This window comes from Anopheles marshallii, chromosome 2 (assembly GCF_943734725.1).
Source record: "Anopheles marshallii chromosome 2, idAnoMarsDA_429_01, whole genome shotgun sequence".
Lineage (NCBI taxonomy): Eukaryota > Metazoa > Arthropoda > Insecta > Diptera > Culicidae > Anopheles > Anopheles marshallii.
The window spans coordinates 64,862,141-64,886,374 of NC_071326.1; the positions used below are offsets into that span (position 1 = coordinate 64,862,141).

The 24,234-nt window shown below is 38.8% G+C and overlaps 1 protein-coding gene across 1 annotated transcript; it reads right to left on the reverse strand.

Annotated features, from left to right (window-relative positions):
* Positions 1 to 1,224: 1,224 nt before the first annotated feature.
* LOC128708997 (sodium-dependent nutrient amino acid transporter 1-like) lies at positions 1,225 to 5,192 on the reverse strand. Its single transcript, XM_053803980.1, has 5 exons — positions 4,471 to 5,192; positions 2,633 to 2,748; positions 2,283 to 2,541; positions 1,545 to 2,188; positions 1,225 to 1,472 (listed from the first exon to the last, which is right to left on the reverse strand). Exons 1-5 carry the CDS (start codon positions 5,190 to 5,192, stop codon positions 1,225 to 1,227), a joined length of 1,989 nt encoding a protein of 662 aa, XP_053659955.1.
* Positions 5,193 to 24,234: the final 19,042 nt, after the last annotated feature.

Genomic DNA, 24,234 nt, shown 5'->3' on the forward strand with positions numbered 1-24,234 from the left:
GTTTGTTTTACCCTTATCGTTGAATTAGTAACATTAGCCAAGGTATGACATTTTATTTATCTGCATGTTGTGAGTCACTGATTTAGAGGAGTAGTTTTCAATGGCAACTAAAGTAACCATCTTGACCACAGTTACTGTTTAGTAATGAGTCTGTCGTTTAAATTTGAAAGAAAATGTCTGCAGCAAACTGGTCGAAGGTTTAAAACTAACTTCATTATAAAGTTATTTGCAAACCTAAAATATTATTTATCTGATGTTTAAAAGTTATTATTTGGAATAACTAAAACATGAATGATGCTCTTTTGCACGTAGAATAAAATATTCGTTTGCATTTCTGGTAGGGAATCAATAAATCAAGCGGCTTAATGTAAATTAACAAATAAAAGAAAAAAAGAGAAACGATTCAGAAATCGGAAATCATTTTAAACATTTTTAAATATGTATGATATTTCGTAATAATTTATGTAACAACAAAAGGAACCTTTTTTATGTGCTAAGAAAAGCATTTGTTCATGTATTTATTTCAATAACTAACAACAATTACATGAAATATTACTAGCATTACCATACCATGTCAAGCACGCAAATGACCAATAATCTTTCCGTATCTCAAACCTTAAGCTGCTTTCAGATGACTGGTCACATCTGGTTGCTTCCAGCTACTGGCTCTAGTTTGTGGGGAATCCCATGTTCTTCTTGTGTAAAGTGAAAATAGATAAAGTTCATTTGCTGACGGTGAGGGTGGCTGTAGTTTGATGATGTTATGAATTTTAATTCGTTTTAAGTTTCATAAGAGGTGTGTTTCCAACCGCAATGAACTGTTTCGTATGTGTATTTAATTGATACTCTTTGAGTTCCCTTAGCAAAGCGCTTCAGTATGGATACAAGCGGGAAAAATTAACTATATTCACGGTTTAATTATCGGCAGAAGACTCCTAAGTCATCATTTTTCCAATACAGAGTTAAAATTTCTTGAAAGCTTTTTTTCTTGTACACAATTAATAGATTTCTATCATTGTACAACTCGGATAGAAAGTTAGCAAACAAAAAGGAACAAAACGCTTCCTTTAAAATCTCTTTATTACAAAAGATATACTCATCGGTGTATATAGTGGGATGCTTAAAACCATTTGTTTTAGTGTAATTTCTTCGTTAGGGTACAAACCAACTTTTGGCTTAAATGCGGTTCACGCTAGAAGCGAACGAAGGTTAGTAATAAATGCTTCAGCTGAACACGTTATCGTACATTCTTCGCAGTATCGATCGATCCCGTGGCAGTGATTGTTCGTATTTGTACACCGATTCATGGTATTTGGCATTCAGTTCGGGGTCTTCGGGGCCCCAATCGTGCGTTGGTTTGAAGCAGTGAATTAAACGATCCTTCCAGTCTGGTTCCTTGCGTTTCATAAACGTATAAACGGCCCATGCCGGGAGTTGCAATACACCGGCTGCAAAGATGCACCAACCGAAGGCTGTCGGTAGAAGATGATGGTTGAATTGGATTAGTTCCTTTGAATGCTATCACATAACGTTGCTATACTAACCATACATCCCATCGGGATACACATATCCGTTGAAAGTGAATGTTTCGTACGTTGCGATGTGGTAGAGCAGGATAGCGGCCAACAGCGTCGGTGTGATAATGCCCCAACAGATGCGCCAGTAAAGCCCCGTCTTGATGCCGAGCATAAACTCAATATCACGGCAGATGCGTCCCACGCCGTAAATCCAGGCAAACGTTACCATCTCAAACACCGCCAGCACGAGTGCGACGAACGAGGCGCCATAAAAGTCCAGAAAATCCAACACGTACTGCCCGCCGGGTGTGGTGTAGATGATTCCGATCCCGAACCCAACCACCGCGATCCCAACAGCCACCAGGGCAGGTTGCAGATGGGGAAACCGATCGCGAATTACCGTCATGGTTGTGGTCGCCATACCAACGTTGCTACCGATACCGAGCACGAACAGCATCAGGAAGAAAGCGATCGCGAAGAACTGAGGCCAAAAGGTGAATTTGGCGATCGCGTCCGGGTATGTGATGAAGGCAAGCCCTGCACCACCCCGTACAACCTGCTTAATGTCCGGAGCCTCCAATACGTGCGCCAGGTGTCCAATCACACCGAACACTATCAAACCAGCCAGCATCGATGTGAAGGTATCCATGATCGACACAATCGTCACATCTCTGCGTAATAGACAAGACAAAAATGAGAATGAAAGTATAAGCAAATAACACTACTATTTTCGCAACGAAGGACGAAGGATTTGGTTGCACGAACCTGTAGACATTGTTTTGGAAACGATTGTAGGACGAGTACATCATCACGTTGCCGAAGCAGATCGTGAGTGAGAAGAACACTTGCGTAACGGCCGCATACCAAACCTTCGCCTCGAAGATACGGTCCCACTGGGGTTTGATAAAGTACAGCATGCCATCGCCGGCACCCTCGAGCGTGCAGGCTCGCACCAACAATACCAACATTACCACGTACGGGAAGATGGCCAGGAAGTAAGCCACTTTACCGGAGCTTTTAATTCCTGGAAAAAGGAGTGGCATGCGTTTGATGTTGGCAGCAGAAATGCGACTTTGTGATGTTGTATTTTAAAAGAGCGCAAGGAATTCACTTACCTTTAATTAGCGTTAAACAGATGCAGGTCCATGGAACTAGTAAGCACAACACCAAACGCCAATCGGGAGATCCTATTCCATCATGTATAGTGCTTGCTTCCTTCAGCACATCTCTCCTGTAGAGACGGAGGAAATGGTTAATTTACACATGATACGTTCTTTGGTCTGCAAATGAATGAACGATTAACGATGCATAAGCAGAATTTATTTAAATAACTTCCATGGTGTTTTTTACTGAAACCCAGACACGTTTTTTCCCTTCGCCAACAATTGTTTTTCTTTTGTTCTGAATTGTTTTTGTCTTTTGTCATGTGCAAATGACCTGCTCGTACTAGAGCGCTTTAAATCTAAGTGAATTTTAATTTCAACTGCATCAACATTTCGAAATGGTTTGCAAAGCATTATAACATTTCCACACAGGTCCTTCATTCTTTTACGCTGAATTGTAATTCATATTAATCTTTAATTGAAATGGTTGTTAAAGATTGGTCTCTGGCTCTACCTAGTCTCTGGAACAAACAACCGCAATAGGTGTCAGAGGAAAAGATTACATTACAAACGAGAGAGAAAAATTATTTTAACTGTCCAAATTCATCGCAGAACGTAAAGATTGTTAACGTTTTTGGTGGTACAAAACATATCTGTGAAATAGCTAAATTTATGCATTTTTGTTCATTTTTGATTTGCATTCAATAGATGTTGTTCTTTTTTGATCGATTTGATGGTGCATCAAATATGCAAACGGTTTTTTTTTTGTAAGGGGTCGAAAGCGTCACCCACATTTTGGTCGCGGTGACGCGGATACTGGGAAACATTTCTGGGCGTCCATTTTTGGATGCCTTGGTATGGAAAGTGTTAATGTTGAACAACTAAAATGAATTTCCTCCTGAAAAAAAAAGAATAAAAGAAAGTCTTGACCAGCCATTTTCAACTTTCTTTGACATAATTTACCCTTAATCATCCAACGATGCGGCTGAGAATTGATACCGATTTTGTCGTGTTAGTACCAACTCTGTTATTACACAGCCACAGATCGACCCTCAAATATATAAATTATTTTCGATAAAAGTAATAATAGTTTTAGTAATAGCTAATAGTTTTTGGTAACAATATCTGGGGTTTCTATTATTGCCTCAGTAAATACTGCTGTACTTGACTAATTGTCGATTGGAAAAGTACAACAATGTTTGGGATATTAAAAAAATTATATAAGGCAACGAAAACGATCAATAAACGAAACGATCAATTCACTTATGTATTCAAACGGAGCTACTGTAATATCAAATTATGTCAAGGCCAATAATTAAATGTCTTGAAGCTCACGTCATGGCAATCAATAATCAATCAATAAATAGGGATTCTAAGACTAGCAAAAGAAAGCATGTTGGAGTGGTTACGGAAGCTTCCATGCTTCCGCGTACAAAAACATCACCTTTAAACTGAGCCAAAATGGTTATTTGACAGACTAGTAACCCATAATCGTTTGGCACATGTTTGCAGCAAGTGTAGCGTAGAGCAAACGAAACAGCTGCGGTTACTTATGTGTGCATAACATAATTATTTGTTATAACCAATGCTCGGCTGAAGCAAATGTTACATTGAAAACATTGTCTGAAGGTTACCAATAATGAGCAGACAAACCTAAAGTACAACAGCTTTTGTACCAGGTACTCACTAGACACAAACAGTTCCTTTACGCACCGATAAATGTGCCTTAATCCTGACCACTCTCAGTAATCTCAGGTTACAAAACATTGACAACTGATTTCCGACGAACATTGAGCCCCTTTGATCTACTTATCCTTCCGTAATGTCCCAGCACGAAATTTGATACTCACACAAAGTACAGCTCGGCCGAGGTGACGGCCGTTGTCGACGAATTTTCGGCCATGTTCGTGATCAACCGTGAATCGATGCAGGTGGCGTTCCAGGCTTCGCTACACTCGCTCCACGGTAGCGGATCGGCGAACGATGCGATCAGATATCGCATCGTAACGGCCATCAGCGACGCATAGTACGTCATCACAATGAACGTGGAGTAGGTTTGGCCGACCCCGATGCCACGCATTGCCGGCGACGCATCGTACACGTTGATGCAGCCCCGGCTCGAGAACTGACTGATCAGCATCTCGAGATAGTATATCGGGCGACCGACCAGCAACAACACGATCAGGTACGGTATGACAAATGCACCGCCACCATTTTCCAGCGCCGTGAACGGAAAGCGCCACACATTGCCCAGCCCGACCGAGAGCGCAATGCAGGACAGCAGAAACTCGATATCTTTGCCCCATTTGTCGCGCTGAACCTTGGGGATGTTCTTCATGAAGTTCATCTCGAGCAGTGCGCTGGCTCTCGTGTTGCCACCTGCGTCCGGTAGTTGCTGGAAGTGGTTCACCTTGGCGGTGGACAATTGTACCTCGCTGGTAGTGGGTTGAATCGACGACAGCGGTGATGGCTGTTCGCTGGAGCGTGTCTGGCAGGGTTCGTAGCTGGGCGATCGTACCGTCACCACTGCCGCGGGCTCATCGTTTTCAAATGCCGGATTACTGGTTGCCATGTTGGAAAGGGTGTATTGGTAAATGCAGAACTGGATCTCCTCTGGAGTAGTTGGGGTTTTGGAGGGAGTGCGGAATTCGCTATGCTGGTGCCACCAAACACTAGACACTCCAAATCGACTACTGAAGCTTCTCAGGAAAGGTTTTGCTTGGGTAGCATCTTATCCTTCTACGGATACAACTACGACACAACTGGGTAGGGTTAAGTAGATACTAATACTACCGTGAGAACCGGTTTTCTCTCAACACCCTCTAGAACCCTTTTACTATTCGCTAGCGCTATGATAGAATCTTCACCAAGGAAGCCGGCTCTCTCAACCGGACAAAGCGGGGGTGACAAAGCTCTACTAAGTCTATCGGGGCCGGTTCCGGCAACGGACTCTGAACCGGCACGTGCTACTAACTGGATTACTACCAACAGTGTGGCCCAGAACACTGGCGCCAGCCTACTAAAAATTACTAAAATACCACACACAATAAAATAGCGCACCGCTGCTGCTGCTGCTGCTCACCGACTCGAGATCAAACGGAACTCACTGTTCTCGGCCGCAATCCTTTTTCGCACAAACGCACAACCGTATATTAAAACCAATTATGTCCACTTAAGTTATGCCGACGCACGCCACTTTCTGTTTGATCCGCCGAGGTTATGCAGCTCGCTGTTGCGATTTGTTCGTCCTCGGTTTGCTAACGGACTTCTGGTCGGCTGAACGGCTTCCAGCGAACTGATCGACCGTGCGGTACCACCGGGATACACTGCCAAACCATTGTCCCTAATAGCGCCCGGTGGAAGAAATTTAAGCAGCAACCGGCCGGCGGGTCCCCACTATTAGTGTAAATGACTCGGTACAATTATAATACCTGGCACATTTTTCAGCACCACGCAAACGCCGCTGCCCTTCTGATATGTACCGTCCAATGCACCGCCTCACGAGTGGCGAAACCTCACAAGTGTTATTTTTTGTGGTCTTGAACATTCCTTCAGCTACCTTACCTGTCAAAATGTACAGAGCGCAGGAAGATTTCTAATCGGGGGAATGAGCAGCCGAGGAATGCTTCGTTCTAAAAATCGGCCTACCGAGGTGTCCAAAACCTGGCCCCGAAAATAACACCAAATTTTTCCCTCCACGGTAGACTGCACTAGCAGGAATGTCAAAAAGTGTCTTAAGGATAACTTTTACTTTTTCTGTTTTAGGTGAGTAATCTGATCCACATCGGCCGGCGTTTTTAGGATTGATTAGGGTACGTCGACGGAAGAGGCGTGAATGCATACCCTGATGTGCCGGTGGGCCTATCATATGACGGTTACCGTAGTAATTCGGAGAATTTTGCCAAACTACGCACTGCACGCATAATGCACGATCATAGTCGAACATATTACATGTTTTTTTTGCTCATAACATTAAATTGGTGCTTTTGAGCAATGTTATAGAAAATTTACTTTTAATTTGCAAAAACATAAGGTGGTGTTTAAAACAAATTAAATAAAATGAGCATAAAAATGGACTCCATAGTGCCGTTTAAAGAATTTTGTAACTGTCCAGCACGAAAAAGTTCGGCTTGTTCAATTAAAGCTATGTTATGTTCCCATTTTTTGAATAGAACTGTAACCGCAAAGCAGTCAATTACTGTTTAACCGCACGAATGACTCACGTTTATCCAATCGTTTTGCGGTTAGTTGATTGGAGTGATGGATTGTATAATCAGATCAATTTTTTATGCTATTAGCCCGCTCAATTGCAAGGTATCCGATTACCTTCTAATGCTATGGAAAAATGCTTGAACTCGTCCACAAGGAGTTTTCTTGAACAGTTGCAGGTGATTTCACAGTGTTATTGGTGCACTAAGTTTCCAGAACAAAATGCAATTAAAAAGCACCCAATACTCTGTCCAATACATCAAATGATTGCGATCAGTTAATGAAACGTTTTCCGGTTGGAATTAGAATTAATTGAAAACTAGCATGATGTTCGAACGTGTTTGTAGTTCTTGGAAGTGTGTAATTTAACAGAGAAATTACGATTTAACTGCAATGCCAATTTGGAGTGGTTCAATGCTATGCTTCGTTGGGATATTTCAACAAATCAGCAATTAACTTCAGATAGTGCACTTTAAAATGGGCTTCTAAACATAAAGAAACATGGCATTTTATAATTACAATTTGAAATTTTACTGCATGACGTCGTGGTTATTAGTATTATTATTGCTTTTACTGCCTTCAACTTCTACCTGACCATGCTGCTTTATTTTTCGTGCATGAAAAAGATTAAAATGTAAAAATTTTCACTTGAAACGGTTAAAGCTTTTTTGGAAAGCTTTCTTGTTCATCACACGTTGGTAAATTCTCATATGTCCTACACTTAGTGGACTGCTCTATTTTAACTCCCTGAAAGTCTAGACTCGATAAACAGTTTGTTGTTTTCCGCTGTGTGTGTATGTAGTTTATTGCAACCTGTTGAAACACTAAACCGGTTCGTCGATCTTTCGGCAAGCAGAAAGGTAAGCACGGCTTAAGAGACCGGGTTCGTGGTCGGCGAATAATCAAACGGACGGTTTATTGGGTGGTTAATATTTGTCCCCGACCGACGACAACAATAAACCACGTGCGCACAACTGAGCAAACGTTCTACTGCCCGTGCAAATGCCATACCAAGGGAAGAGGGGAACATTCATACCCAAGCCTTCTCTAAATGAACTTTATTCGCGGTGATACTATAGGGGTTGTCTTTTTTTACGTAATTCACATCATAGTGCACAGAGGGGCAACACAAAACTTTCACTTTGGAACGTGTGTGTGGTTTTTATGTTTTGTATCCGTTAAGGGAGCGGGGGCTAACATTTCGTCAAATTTCGTTTCATTCGGAGCTGGAAGAGCTTAGACAGGAGTTCTTAAACATTTGTTTGTTTGCACTAAAACGCTAAACGTTTCACGTACCAGCACACTGATCACTCCTCAAATGCGACCTGCTACTTCGGCAGACATCGCAACACTGCTGTTGCCTCCGCGCGAATACGTCCATTTGACACGCAGTACATTGAGGCTGCTGCGACTACTACAATCTATCGCCTTCCCTTTCCTTCCTTTGTGTTTTTCCTTCACTCGTACCGATCGTGGCCACGGTGGATACAACAAAGTACAGCATAATTCCCTCACTAGCCCACAACCAACAGAGTGTGCATCGACGTGCATCGTTTAATCCAACCCCGGACGCTTGGTTGTGGTAGTGTCGGCCACCACTAGCGCTCAAACCGTTTGATAATCCGCATTAGCAATGAAGGCAAGCATGATTACTGTGACCCACAGCTCACACAGCTTACCAAGTGGCGCACACACCCCAATTCGTACGGTACCGGTGATCGATATGCTGTAACTGTCATCATAAACGATACGTACCCAGCATCACACGCCAGGTGCGTACGGTAGGTCAGGCCTCGTCACACCACCAACAGCAACAATCAGCGCTTAATTGCCTGCAGAGGAAACATCACTGACCATACTCAGCACGCACACACCATGTGCCAGTTGGACCGTCAGAGATACGTCGATAAACACCGGTGCTCTAGGACAGGGGTCGCCAAAGTGCGTCCCGCAGACGAAAACCGGTAAGCCAAAAGATTTTACCTGGCCCGATAGAAAATTTGCAGGACCTCACAAAAAATCACAAGATCACACCAGAATTGTTCCTACTATCTGGCCCTATTCGTGAAAGGTGTGCCGACCCCTGCTCTAGGGTATTAAATGGCGGCAATAGCGATTCTATGTACCCAAGTGAGAGGGTGTTTTTTTATCAATGTAAAGTGTAATACGGCTAATGGCACATGGGATGTTGGGCGACACGCATCTATTTTCGTACGTTTCGGACATTAGTGCGGAAGTGTGACGAACCATGTATCGTTTTATTGGATGCCAGCTGTGCGCTTAGGGTATATAAATCAGATTGTGGCCTGTTTAGACATTTACAACTCGCAAATTGTTTGCTTTGATACTATTAGTAACAATTTCTCATTTCTTTTCCAGATTGCATCAGCCTGTAGGCTTCACTGCTCACCGTTGTTGCATCAATCAATGAAAGCCGTTGCCAATTACTTTTTTGTGAGGCTCTGTTAAGTTTGAAAGATGCTAGAATATTTTTGTTATTCCGTATCGTGCTCAACGTTTTTCTCTTTTATCGAGAATCTAAGCCTTTTCCCTGTGCTCCTATTAACGATTGACTAGGATGATAGAGAAGATTGACTAGGAGGATAGATTCTTTCTTACACGACATTTTCACATAAAGTTCCCGAGTTCTTCGGCGCAATCGTTTGTTTTTACTGAGAGGCAGTGATGGATCTCTTGGAAGCCTTACGTGGAATGGTAGTTGGGGTCCTTTTTATTTTTGAACATGAGCTGAAGACCATGGGAGAGGGGATGCGGGGGAAAATCGAGAGAAAGGGTACTTTCTTCGTTTTTATTCTTTATCGGCAGTATGTGCTCCAGAAAGTGTTCCTTAGGAGTCCCATTTACTATAAATTTGGGATTCCTTAAGCATGCGGAAAAGGTATTTGGGTCATATACTATCACAATACACATATATTAACATGTATAACCTACGTAATCTAGCTCTTTGGAAGCCTCCTACTAATCAGAATACAAACAATCCTATTTTTGTGTACTCCGAGAGATTAATCCATATATGATAATTCATGAATCTTTGTGGAATTATCGAGCGCTTAGGGCTCGTATAGGGTTTTAATCGGGTTGATACTGGACTCTCAACTCTTCAGACTTCAAACTATTGTCAGGCTCTTATTGGGCAGTTTAAAAAAAATAAAAAATAAAAGTTTAATAAGAACCTAATAAGAGCTTACTATGAGCTCGATAAGAGCCCGATAAGAACCAGATATCTTATCGGGCTCTTATCGAGCTCATAGTAAGCTCTTATTAGGTTCTTATTAAACTTTTATCAGCCTCCTATTGGGTTCCAATCGGACTTTTATCGGGCTCTTATCGGTCACTTTTCAGACTGTTATCGGACTGTTATCAAGTTGTTATCGAATTGGGCTGGGTTACGACTGGTATCATTGTATCATGGTATCATTGACGTCTTTTCACTACATTAAAACACTGCATAAAACTTCTAAATACTAAATACTTCTTTTAACAATCCTCTTTTGCTATATCGATTGCTTCATATTTGGCTGTAAATAGGAGGTACAAAATCCTTGTAAACGTCCTTGTTTGCATTGTTCACACTCAACTGTCACTGTGTGTTGAACTAATACAGCGACGCGTGGTTATTCGCAACACGTATACTGGTGGGAAAAACGAGAACGACAACGGGAAAACGATAGGATAGGATAGGATTATACTTATCAGGAAATTACACCAAAAATAAAAATTGTTTAGGATGGATTGTAGATCATCACCATCGTCATAAAGGAAACAACGACTACGTACTAATATCAACACGTATAACAGAGAACTGGGGCACCAACATTAACCAAGACAAGATAGGAGATACAGCAACTGAATTGCATTCGATAATCACGACTGCAAAGCAAATAACGTACCCAGGGTATAAGAGAAACAAGGATGCCAAAATTAGATGAGTTATTTAATAGAAGGGAAATACCGTCTTTCACGTTCCACATCAAAATCAAAAGGCAATCATGCTATCATTAAATTCCAGATGGGTTCACAAATGAAGCTGCAGAGCTTAGATGCATTCAAATTGCATACACACAGGCGTTTAGTTTCGAAAGTTCCAATTGTTGAATTGAGTTTGGTTGAGCTAGATTTTTCCACTGAACACTGAGGAAAAATAACTGAAATTGGCGTTTTGAGAGTTTTCTCTGCTGATACCATTAGAGAATCTGTTTGATAAAATTTATTGAAAAAAATTGTTAGCTATGTTTTGAAACTAATAAAACCCGTAACTGTTGGAACTATTGCAGTCCTCTTCAACCTTTTCAGTATTGCGGACCACTTTGGTTCAACATTTGTTTATCGTGGTTCACATGTGCAGGATATGAGTAGGGAGTGCCTGTAAAAATGGCAAAAGTTTGATCAAAGTTTAAAATTAGGTTGCGATTATTTGCACAAAATAAAATTCATAAATGTATCTTTTTTAAATCCACCAAACAAACTTACCTGGCATGGCGTTTAAACTGATAGCCATCGGTTCAACAACCAAACAACTTATGTTAATAACAGGAATATTAACTGTAATATGAGACGTGGAAATATAATTTGTAACCGTTTAAAGTGTTTACAAAACTTTCTTAGGTTAACCTATTCATACTAAATTTCAAAAAATCCCACACCAGACTGAAACACTGGGAAAAAATGCAGCAAAAATATGAATAAATATGTTTCGTTAACAAAATTTTGGTGGAAGTAGTCTTGGACATATTATTTAGTTTATATTTTTATTGCTCTTAAATTTAAAAAAAAGGTGTCACTACGAAAATCCTCAACTCTCTCAACGAAGTATCGTGAAACAACGTGCAATTGTCCAGCAGACGGCTTTGCTTAGTTGTAAGTTGTGTGAAAAACTGTGTACTTTACAGTGGTGCATTAAACTCCTAGGAGGCCTTGGGAGGAATGATAATTGGGGCCCCTAATTACCCGATAACATCCTGCCCGATAACATCCTTAACGGGCTGCCCGATAACATCCTTAACGGGCTGCCCGATAACATCCTTAACGGGCTGCCCGATAACATCCTTAACGGGCTGCCCGATAACATCCTTATCGGGCTGCCCTGGATATATTTCATAACTTTTGGACGGGGGGGTGATACACTTCGTGGCCCCTCTAGCATACGGAGAAGGTTCTGGCCCATTTCTACGTCAAATCATACAGTTTTTCCTACTAAATAGTGTTGTGCTTAATGAATCTTTTGCGAAGAGTCATTCATATGAATCTTTAACGAGAAGTCATTCAAATCAGGAGTCGACTCTCTAAAGATTCATGAATTGTCAGAGATTCATGAATCCCTCCGGAAACATAATTTTGAGCTTTTTTTGTCCGAAATAAGAAATTTTATACAGATGAAGTTGTTATTAGCTCTGCACTATTATTAGCGGCATTCTTAAAGCTAGATTGCTTAAACTAATCGAGTTAAATTTTATTCTAGTGACCGTTACTTTGCGATGCCCTAAAAACTGGCCTTGGTCTTAAATTCCATTTAGGAGTCTAGAAGTTCAAACTTTCAAGAATGTACGTGGCGTCAATAAATCCGCAAATAAGCTTATGTACAAAAACTCACTGCGCCGTCATTCATCTATGTTGAAGGGATTCCGATAGAACAAATAACAGAAAATTAGTACGGTATTTGGTGTGGGTAGAGTAGTGCCACGAGATCAAGGCAACAGATAAAAGAGCGCATATGTCTATTTTCTTTGCAATGAAACATACAGTGGCGGATCAAGGTCTTTGGAGGCCCTGAGCGGAAAGCTCGTCGAGGCCCCTGAAATGAACGCTGTATAAAGATGGGAACAACGTGTACTACAGAAAGCTCACTAATGGACATTTTTACCGAAACAAAAATAACGGAGCCTTAGAAGAAAGAACATGGCTAGTTTTTTCGGAAACTACTAAATGTATTTACTGCTATCCTTGTATCCTATTTTCCAATACATCTTCAAAATTAACCACTGGTTTTAACAATTGGAAAATTATAACTCACCACTTATCTAATCATGGATTGTCGAAAGAACATATCGCATCTATGTGTTCATTGTACAAAAGGACTAGCAGATCGCAAACTATAGACACACAGTTATTGCAAGAAAGGGAAAAGGAAGAAAATTATTGGAGAGAAGTGCTAAAACGAGTTGTCAGTACGATTAAATTATTAGGTCGTTTAGGTATAGCTTTTCGTGGACATGATGAAAGCATGGAGAGTAATAGGAAAGGGAATTACATGTCCCGTTTAGAATATTTAAGTGAATATGACGAATTTTTAAAGTTACATCTACAAAAACACGGTTATCAAGGTCGTGGACATGTAAACTATTTATCGCATAACATTTGTGATGAATTCTTAGATATCATTAGCAATAACATTCAACGCAAAATTGTAACAGATATTAAATTCGCACCTTATTATAGCATCATAGTAGATTCAACTCCTGATGTAGCACATATTGATCAATTAACTTTTGTTTTAAGATATGTTACATCTGCTAATACACCAGTTGAACGGTTTTTGGGATTTATTCCGATCGATAAACATAATTCTGCCTACTTAGAACAAGAGGTTTTAGATAAACTAGAAACAATGGGTTTGGAAATTGCAAACTGTAGAGGCCAGTCATTTGACAATGCATCGAATATGTCTGGTAAATACTTGGGCCTACAAGCACGCATTAAACAGCATAGCCCAAGTGCAGTTTACATCCCATGTGCAAATCACTCACTAAACTTAGTTGCTAATTTTGCAGCTGAAAATTGTAAGGCAGCAGTACATTATTTCAGCTTTCTACAAAAATTGTTTACATTTTTTTCCTCTTCAACTCGTCGTTGGAAAGTTTTGACAGAAAATTTGAAAAAGGAAAACACTCAATCTGTAACATTTTTGAAAAGGTGCTCTGTGACTAGATGGTCGGCTAAAGCAGACGCAGTGTTAGCTTTGAAAAAAGGGTACAATGAAGTCAAAAATGCGTTGACAGAAATTTGTAAAGATAAAGACGAAAAAGTAGCAACAATAGATGAAGCAAACGCACTTTTCAAGCAAATATGTAAATATGAAGTTGCTTTAATGACCGTAATATGGAACAATCTGCTTCAGAGAATAAATGCTGTAAGTAAGTCGCATCAAACAGTTGAATGTGAACTATTGCAAGGATCAGTGTTGTTGAAATCGTTAGTAACATTTATCGATAGTTTCCGCGCAGATTTTGCAAGTGTTGAAACAGCAGCTAATGAGTTATCTGGTATTTCATGTTTTCCAGAAGAAAAACGAACACGTAAACGAAAGTTATTTTTTGAAGAAACGCGAGAAAATGAACATCAATTTTCAATTAAAGAAGAGTTCATAGTTAATACATTTTATGTTATATGTGATAATGTAAAATCTCAAATTTCTCAAAGGGCAGAGAAATACGAGTCAGTTTTAGAGCCCTTTAAAATATTTTATGACTGGAATATGTCCTCTGATAGCAAAAACAAATGTATAAAACTTTTAACCGAAATTTATAAAGATGATATTGATTGTAGTGCTATAGAAGACGAAATAAAGCACTTTGTACTTTTTCTGAAAGACAACAGAGAAATCTCGAAACCATCTGCAAACCCAGGTATGCAAAATGATGAGAAGGTAGAAATTAAAACTATTTATAAAATTGCTAAAGATATGTCATGTACGTTCCCCAACACAGAAACGTTGTTAAAAATATTTTTAACCATTCCTATTTCAAATGCATCAGGAGAAAGATCATTTTCGGTTTTGAAGAGAGTAAAAAACTATTTGAGAAATTCTTTGGGTGAAACAAAACTCAACAGTTTAGCGATATTGTACATAGAGCAGGATTTGATGGAAGAATTGGACATAGACTCTATTATAAATGAATTTGCTAGAAATAAGAGCAGAAAAAAAATTTAATATTATTATTTTTGTATTTATTTTTAAGTATTAATTTAATTTTTGCCTAGCCAATTGTTGCACACTGTGTTTAAAGTGCCTCAATTCGCAATGTTTAGTACATATGAATGTCTGACTGAATTTTGTGCCTGAAATATTAAAAATTTATGCTACATATGCGTAGATTAATTTCAAAATCTGGAAACCGTATTTTTAAGTGCCATCGAAAATATTGACTACGGCACCAGTCAAAACGCATCGGTTCAAGGCCAAGCGGCTAAGAATCCTGTATCAGGAAATGAAGATTATTTCACCATGTTTACCACTTCAACTGTATATTTATTTGCAATTTATTTTATAATTTACTATGACCACTTTGGCCGTATTGTCAGCACCTTTTTATAATAATTACAAGGCATTTTCTAGAATTTGGCCTTATTCCGTTCGTATTTGGTTAACTTGAACTATATATTTTAACTGATCATTCATACGATTAGTTAACCTAAATAGCTATTTTTTTAAATAATCCCTTATTTTTCATTTGTTCAATAATCATATATAGTTCATCGATCTCTATTATTGTGCTTCATACGTTTAACAAAATTTCTGCTTAAATTAAATATTTATAGTATTTTTTAATCAAAAATGTTAGGTCTTAGCATACATGATGTAAAAATGGTGATACTATCTGTCTCAGACACATGAAATCTTTGAAAAGTCTCCTGAAGTGTGCAACAATTGGCAAATTACCCTAATGATAAGATTATTAGATTTAAAATTATATAGGAGAGGCCAAACGCGTTCCTTAATGGATTATGCAGTATCATCCTAATTGGGTTAAGGTTTTGTATATAACGGATGTAATGGGTTGCTTTCACATGCACTTTCAGTAGAACGATGAAATTATCAGTGAAGGAGACGGTCACATAAATGCTAGAATATCTGGTACATTTCATTCGTCAACCTTTCGAAATTTTATGAATCAAGTTCACCGCATGTTTTTTTAACGACTTATTTGAAACCTGGTCTTGCCATGTGAAGACGGGCGTCAATGTCGCCATGATACGATGAATTTCTTCTTCTTCTTCTTCTTTTTGGATTAACGAACTACCCGTACATGCCGGCCCATCGGGACTTACTACAGTATTAGATACCACGTGGTGGCATAGCCAGTCCTCACTACGGGGGAACGGTCCGGATGGGATTTACATTGTAACTCAAATAAAACAGTCTTCACCTGGCGTGGCGTCTTCGTGGCGTCTCGACATATGTAGATTTAAAGATACGGGGATTTGAAATTTGTAAAGTTTTTGGTTTTTGTTAACTTTAGTGTTACAATAATTTTTTTTTTATTTATGTTAGAACGGCCTGGCCGTATTAGACTTATTTTACCACGTAGCAGGCTAGTCAGACCGTGCTACGGGGAGACGGTCCGAATGGGATTTGAACCAGGTCCAGTTGTGTTGGCAACTAGCGCCGTTGCCAAATACACCACCGAGCCGCCTCAGTGTTACAATAATATTGCTCCAAAATTTTGTTTTATTTTATTGCTATAATAACTACTTTTGGTAAACTTTTGTTTAGTTATTAAAATAAAAATCTCCCAGTTTATCATTCATTTAATCTGTATTTGAGTTCTCAGAATAAATAGAAGAGATTAATATTTTAGTCGACCCCTTAACAAAACACGTAAACAACGTGTCACACGAGATTCCACATACGCGGTGTTCAATCGCGGAAGTTTTCGGATAATTCCTTTTTTGCGTTTAATATTTACCAGTGGTGTTATTCGGTGTTATGGTAGAAGAGGTTTTATTAACGCTAAAGTACCTACATTTATAAGTTTGGGTACGGGATGAGAGCCCTGGCTTGTATAGCAGCAAAGCAATATAAACTGTTTTAGATAACACGACATTCGCAACAGTCACACGATAATGAAAGCATGTGGTAGTTCATTCCAAGCACTTGGCAGTATGCAATAATTTATCTATACATACAGGGTTTTTCACCTGGTAGAGTAACGAAAGGGACTATCACAACAAACGCAGCATATGACATCTGATCGGCCTTAGCTGGTACACGAAAGGCAGGAGCCGTAGCGTAACGATTGCACATTCAAATCAAATCGCCAGCCAACCAAATCTAAACAACAGTATCGTATGCGTGTATACGTAGGGCAGTCATATGTGTGCCTAGTGAGTGACACGCATACTACGCGTTTTTACTCTCAAAATCGTACACTGTTGACCTCGGCTTACTGTTGTTTAAATTTGGTTTCCTGGCGATTTGATTTGAATGTGCAATCATTACGCTACGGCTCCTGCCTTTCGTGTACCAGCTAAGGCCGATCAGATGTCATGTGCTGCGTTTGTTGTGATAGTCCCTTTCGTTATTCTACCAGGTGAAAAACCCTGTATGTTTAATATTGGAAATTGACTTAGCAATACGGCCAGGTCATTTCTTATGAATAAAAAAATGGATATTTACTTCGATTTTCATTTGTTTTATTTTTATTCTGCTTAAAAATTAATCCGTCCAATAGTTTTCTTCTTTATTCTATTAGGAATATCCTAACTAGCAAAATCAGCATGCTATCTCGCTTTATCCAACACACAATTAAAGCTGCTAAAACGAGAAGGAATGGTGATTTTGCTCGTTGGGATGTGGCACGTTTGAAAATTTTCAAAAAATCGATAAAATTAGTATTAATAATTGCGATTTACAAACCCCCAGGCAACCCTGATTGCTGTATACAACAGCCAAATAGTCACGTTCAGTCAAATAAACGTGAAGCGAAATTTCTCGCCGCGACATTTCTCACTTTTATTTGATGAAATGCGATATTAAGTCCATATATAGAAAACACTCCATCAACTTGAACAAATCAAAATCACCATGCCTTGTTTATATACTAATCAATTATTTGCTTCAGCTCCAGTACGGACTGAAATTTTGCGGCGAGAAATTTCACTCTACGTCAATTTCCACGGTAACCGTACGATACACTGCACACAAAAAATTCTGGTGAGAGTTGCTAAGAAATGTCAAATATTTATTTGTTGACGCGTTTAAAAACGGGTTGAAGTTATTAAAAACGCTAAAATTACCTAAAATAAAATTAATTTTTATTAGAAGCACTTTTGACACTTACTTTCCAAGTGAGATTGCTCAAATAAAACGTATAATCGTCTTGTTACCCAGCTAAATAGCCCAGCTTGTTTCTCAGCTAAATCGTGCATAGTAACAAACTGCAAGCGAGACAGTTGTCAAAAATAAGAAAAAATTGTGTTGAATTGATTGAGGCAAACAAAACCAGATTGAAACATATTCTACCATAAACCTGTGTAGAAACAGGCGTGAACTAGGCGCGAACGCTGTCAAACGGGCCGTTCACGCTCCGAATCGTCCAACGTACGTCTAAACACCTACTTTTGGTCGCCGTTTCAAATGCGTTTCAAATTTCAAAATTTTGGCAGTTGTTATGTTTATTTTGTTTGAATTTATCAAACAAAAATAAATAAGGTAAACTATCCGTGAAAATGTTGTGTAAAATTCTTCTACTAGCGAAGGAAAACCTGGATGAATCCATTGAGCAGTATTTTAGGATGACATAAGCAGATTTTTATTATCTGTTCTCGCTGCTGGAAAATAAAATACAGCTTAAGGATACGTTGATGCGTAAGGCGATTACCACAAAAGAATGATTGGCAATAGCATTACGATTTTTAGCCACAAAAGATTCGTTTTGGAGTCTTCACTTGCGGTTCATAACCGTTCATAAGCGTTGACACTGTTTTTTCATTTATAATTTTTAATGAGTTGAGGAAAACTATTTACAGATTTAAAAAGATATAATTTTTTCTTAATTTTCACTACAATATTTCATCCGTTTTGGATCACGCATTAAAAAGTTATTTAATTTTAAAGTTGGTCGTTAACGGTTCGATGGCAGCGTCGCGCTTCATTTTTCCTGCATTGCAGGATCTGGCGTGACGTCGGGCTAGCGTGAAATCTGACAGCGTTCACGCTCGTTCACGCCTGTTTCTACGTACGTCTGAACACGGCTGTAGAAGTTGAAGCTAGCAGCAGTTCTCAAATGATTCCCACTAAAAATCGTGTTATCTACTAGAATCTCATAATCTTTTGCTCGGTAAATAATCGCCATCTGTAATGTATATATTTGAGACGGCCCGTCCCGTCGTTGTATTTGTAAACGGCGCTAGTCCCAACACGACCAGACTATGCAACTACGTGGTATCTAATAGTCTAGTAAGCCATTTGATGGCCGGCATGACCGGGTAGGTCGATTTGCCAAAAAGAAAGAAGAATGTATATTTGATGCTTTGTTTTGTTCAAATTATATTAATATATTATTTTTTATTTATTTATTTATAGATGATTATGACGTCTCAGAATATATTATTTTTTACTATATTTATTTTCAGCAAAGAACCAATTATTTCAGGTCTGGCCGTTCTGCAGAAAATATATGAAAAAAGTATAAATGTCCAATTCTTCCATCAAATCCTGCTCTATGTACAATATCGCTAAACTGTTGAGTTTTGTTTCACCCAAAGAATTTCTCAAATAGTTTTTTACTCTCTTCAAAACCGAAAATGATCTTTCTCCTGATGCATTTGAAATAGGAATGGTTAAAAATATTTTTAACAACGTTTCTGTGTTGGGGAACGTACATGACATATCTTTAGCAATTTTATAAATAGTTTTAATTTCTACCTTCTCATCATTTTGCATACCTGGGTTTGCAGATGGTTTCGAGATTTCTCTGTTGTCTTTCAGAAAAAGTACAAAGTGCTTTATTTCGTCTTCTATAGCACTACAATCAATATCATCTTTATAAATTTCGGTTAAAAGTTTTATACATTTGTTTTTGCTATCAGAGGACATATTCCAGTCATAAAATATTTTAAAGGGCTCTAAAACTGACTCGTATTTCTCTGCCCTTTGAGAAATTTGAGATTTTACATTATCACATATAACATAAAATGTATTAACTATGAACTCTTCTTTAATTGAAAATTGATGTTCATTTTCTCGCGTTTCTTCAAAAAATAACTTTCGTTTACGTGTTCGTTTTTCTTCTGGAAAACATGAAATACCAGATAACTCATTAGCTGCTGTTTCAACACTTGCAAAATCTGCGCGGAAACTATCGATAAATGTTACTAACGATTTCAACAACACTGATCCTTGCAATAGTTCACATTCAACTGTTTGATGCGACTTACTTACAGCATTTATTCTCTGAAGCAGATTGTTCCATATTACGGTCATTAAAGCAACTTCATATTTACATATTTGCTTGAAAAGTGCGTTTGCTTCATCTATTGTTGCTACTTTTTCGTCTTTATCTTTACAAATTTCTGTCAACGCATTTTTGACTTCATTGTACCCTTTTTTCAAAGCTAACACTGCGTCTGCTTTAGCCGACCATCTAGTCACAGAGCACCTTTTCAAAAATGTTACAGATTGAGTGTTTTCCTTTTTCAAATTTTCTGTCAAAACTTTCCAACGACGAGTTGAAGAGGAAAAAAATGTAAACAATTTTTGTAGAAAGCTGAAATAATGTACTGCTGCCTTACAATTTTCAGCTGCAAAATTAGCAACTAAGTTTAGTGAGTGATTTGCACATGGGATGTAAACTGCACTTGGGCTATGCTGTTTAATGCGTGCTTGTAGGCCCAAGTATTTACCAGACATATTCGATGCATTGTCAAATGACTGGCCTCTACAGTTTGCAATTTCCAAACCCATTGTTTCTAGTTTATCTAAAACCTCTTGTTCTAAGTAGGCAGAATTATGTTTATCGATCGGAATAAATCCCAAAAACCGTTCAACTGGTGTATTAGCAGATGTAACATATCTTAAAACAAAAGTTAATTGATCAATATGTGCTACATCAGGAGTTGAATCTACTATGATGCTATAATAAGGAGCGAATTTAATATCTGTTACAATTTTGCGTTGAATGTTATTGCTAATGATATCTAAGAATTCATCACAAATGTTATGCGATAAATAGTTTACATGTCCACGACCTTGATAACCGTGTTTTTGTAGATGTAACTTTAAAAATTCGTCATATTCACTTAAATATTCTAAACAGGACATGTAATTCCCTTTCCTATTACTCTCCATGCTTTCATCATGTCCACGAAAAGCTATACCTAAACGACCTAATAATTTAATCGTACTGACAACTCGTTTTAGCACTTCTCTCCAATAATTTTCTTCCTTTTCCCTTTCTTGCAATAACTGTGTGTCTATAGTTTGCGATCTGCTAGTCCTTTTGTACAATGAACACATAGATGCGATATGTTCTTTCGATAATCCATGATTAGATAAGTGGTGAGTTATAATTTTCCAATTGTTAAAACCAGTGGTTAATTTTGAAGATGTATTGGAAAATAGGATACAAGGATAGCAGTAAATACATTTAGTAGTTTCCGAAAAAACTAGCCATGTTCTTTCTTCTAAGGCTCCGTTATTTTTGTTTCGGTAAAAATGTCCATTAGTGAGCTTTCTGTAGTACACGTTGTTCCCATCTTTATACAGCGTTTTAGAGCTATCGATATTTCCATAATTTGTAGGCTTATTTTGCATTATGTAATCGATGAAATCATCCGAGAAGGGTCGTTTCCATGAAGCAACATCTTTATAATTAGAATTGGATTTTGAAACAGGTATTTCTGTTACTTGACTTTCTGTTCCACAAACAATAGATTTTGTTTCTGGATCCGGGATGCTCGGAGCATTAAAAACGGTCGAAGTGCTTGCATTTTCATTGTCAACCAAGTTCGAAGTTTTTGAAACGGTTATAAATTTATCCAAAGCATGTTTTTGTGAATTGATAAAATCTTCTTCTTTCTTCATTCTTTTGCGTTTCGCTGCTCCACTTTCGAACCGCTTCATTGTTAATATTTATTTCAAATTTTAATTTTACTTACCAAACTATGTATATCACTTAACACTTAACACTTAATAGGTATATGGTCTGGCTGGCCAGAGATGAAAAATGAAAAAAAACTTACCGGATATATTATGTTTAATAATTTTAAAACTAAAAAACTAAAAACTCTTCACTTTCACTGTGTTATGATTTTTTTTATTCTTGAGGAACCCTCACTTCTCTAAACAAATACTTTCTAAAAAAAACACCACGTAAACTGAACACAGCTATATCGATCGAAGATCACAAGCCAACTAAAATAATGCATGCAATCGACCAATGAAGTGCGAAAAAGTAGAAGTAAGGTGGAACGAATGACGGACATGCAACAATTGGTAATTCACGGAATTTTTCTACCATTGTTAAACCGTGTTATGGTAGAAATTGTCTTGCTCTAAATCGTATACCTTGCTCACTGTGGGTGCTTTGATAACCTCGCGATTTTAGCATGCCGTTTGGGTTACTCCTTCGGCTACAAAATGCTCGGGCTCCCTCTACCACAACTTAGCGCTTGAAATGAACCGTTTTCTGTTGTACCATTACTTCTCCTTCTTCGTTTAATTGTTCTCACTCGATTCTCGAAACGCGCCGCGCACGAGGTTGTGGGACCGTCGCGGGAGAACTTAGCGAAAACAAGCGAGGAGAAGTGCATTCACAAGCGCACAACAGTTGGTGACGCCGCTGTATCGTAGGTGATAATCGGTTTGTGTGGCAGAAGTGAAAGATGTACGCCGAGAAGGTATGTGTTAGAAGAAGACAGCTTTAAAAATTGTTTACCTCGCAGGTTGCATGTGGTTCGGCACTAGACTAGGCCCCTTTATGTGTGTATCTGTACCGTTTTCGCGTGGAGGCCCCCTATACGGTGCGGTACAGAGGCCCGTGCTCGCTACCGCTGTTTGAGCGGGGGGGGGGGGGGGGGGGGGGGCTGTCAGGGCATGCAACGTTTCGTTATTCCTGGTACAAATTTCGGTGCTTTGTACTCGCGGTCTTCCTTTGCCAGCACTCGTGTAGCTTTTTTGGATTTACGGGTTTGGGTTCTCCGGCCGATGAGGCCCCCCTGATCGGCGAGGCCCCTGGCGGCCGCCACCTCCGCCCATAGGTTAATCCGCCACTGGAAACATAGATTTAATTAATTATATTTATTCTTGAAACTATTGAAATGTTTTTAGTTTCCAAAAACGTAAAGGTCACTGACAAAAAAATCAACTCGATTAGTTTAAGCAAGTTTGCGTTAATGCTAGCAGTATTAATGATAACTTTATCTGTATAAAATTTCTTATTTCGGACGAAAAAATAATAAAAAAAAGTTAAAAATTATGTTTCCGGAGGGATTTATGAATCTCTGAGGATTAATTAATCTTTGAGGATTAATGAATCTCTAAGGATTCATGAATCTTTGAGGGTTTGGAATAGAGATTCAGATTCATTCATTCAGTTCAAAGATTCATCCTGATTCATGAATCTGAATCTGAATTACCCAACATTACTACTAAACAGTTTTTTTAGGGCCCCCCACACGGCAAGGCGCTAGACGGCCGCCTACTCGACCCACAGTTAGATCCACCACTGGTATTTTACTCGGGAATCACAAGCGTTTTGTGGAACTATAGGGCAGAATTCCAATGCTACAGTCAGTGATGTGCTCAAAAGGTTGAATTCGCCCTAGTCTTTCGTTGGGGACGGGCTTTATACGTTTAATGTGCGTTTAAAGAAGACTGTACATTGTAAGGGTAGGTAAAATGTTCTTGCAAAATCACGGGTCCGGAAACTGCACACTAAGATTATGATGAAGCCTCTTTGTCTTATCATGCATGATGAGATCTCGTCGAAGTAAAATTTCTGCAGCTTCCGGGGCTACTGTTCTTCACTGCAAAGTAAAAACTTGATGTTCCTGAGGAAGTGAGAAAGTAGAAATTTTTAAAGTTTGTCAATAAACACACGGTTTCCGGCAAACAGAGTGCGCCGTGCGCTTCTACCAGGATACGAGAAGCTCTACCGCAAGAAGTGTTTGTAGCAGTGTTTGCTTCCACTGATGAAGCAACACGGGAGAAACCTACTATTTTTCGGCCGAATCTAGCTTCGTTCCACTATCAGAATTTTGCCCTGGAGTGAAACGAAACCAAAAGAGTAACTTTCGCACCTTATAACATTAACCCCTTCCCCCCACTCTCCCACGTTCGCCACCAGAACTGCACCAGAACTAAGACCCATCACGAAATACTGATGCCCTACGCCCCTATTCAAAATGATGCAGGTACAACTGGAGGACAAGGAGGACAAATCTTAAACAGAAATGAAAGAATTTCTGTACAGAAGAAGCTGCAGCCAAAAGTTTTATAGAACCTTATGAGTGATGTTACTAATATTATTAATATTATTAAATAAATAAATTATATTATAATAAATTATATTAGTAATTTGTCTGACCTTGGCGATCTACACAAAATTCTTAAATTGTACCTAAATACTAGACAGTAAGGAACCGAAAACGCTCTCTAAAGAATGACG

Coding starts and splice junctions, on each gene's coding strand:
- LOC128708997 (XM_053803980.1), bottom strand. CDS start 5,192: ATGGCAACCAGTAATCCGGCATTTGAAAACGATGAGCCCGCGGCAGTG. Junction 2,542..2,632: donor CTGTTTAACGCTAATTAAAG/GTAAGTGAATTC, acceptor TCCTTTTTCCAG/GAATTAAAAGCTCCGGTAAA. Junction 1,473..1,544: donor GTATCCCGATGGGATGTATG/GTTAGTATAGCA, acceptor TTCTACCGACAG/CCTTCGGTTGGTGCATCTTT.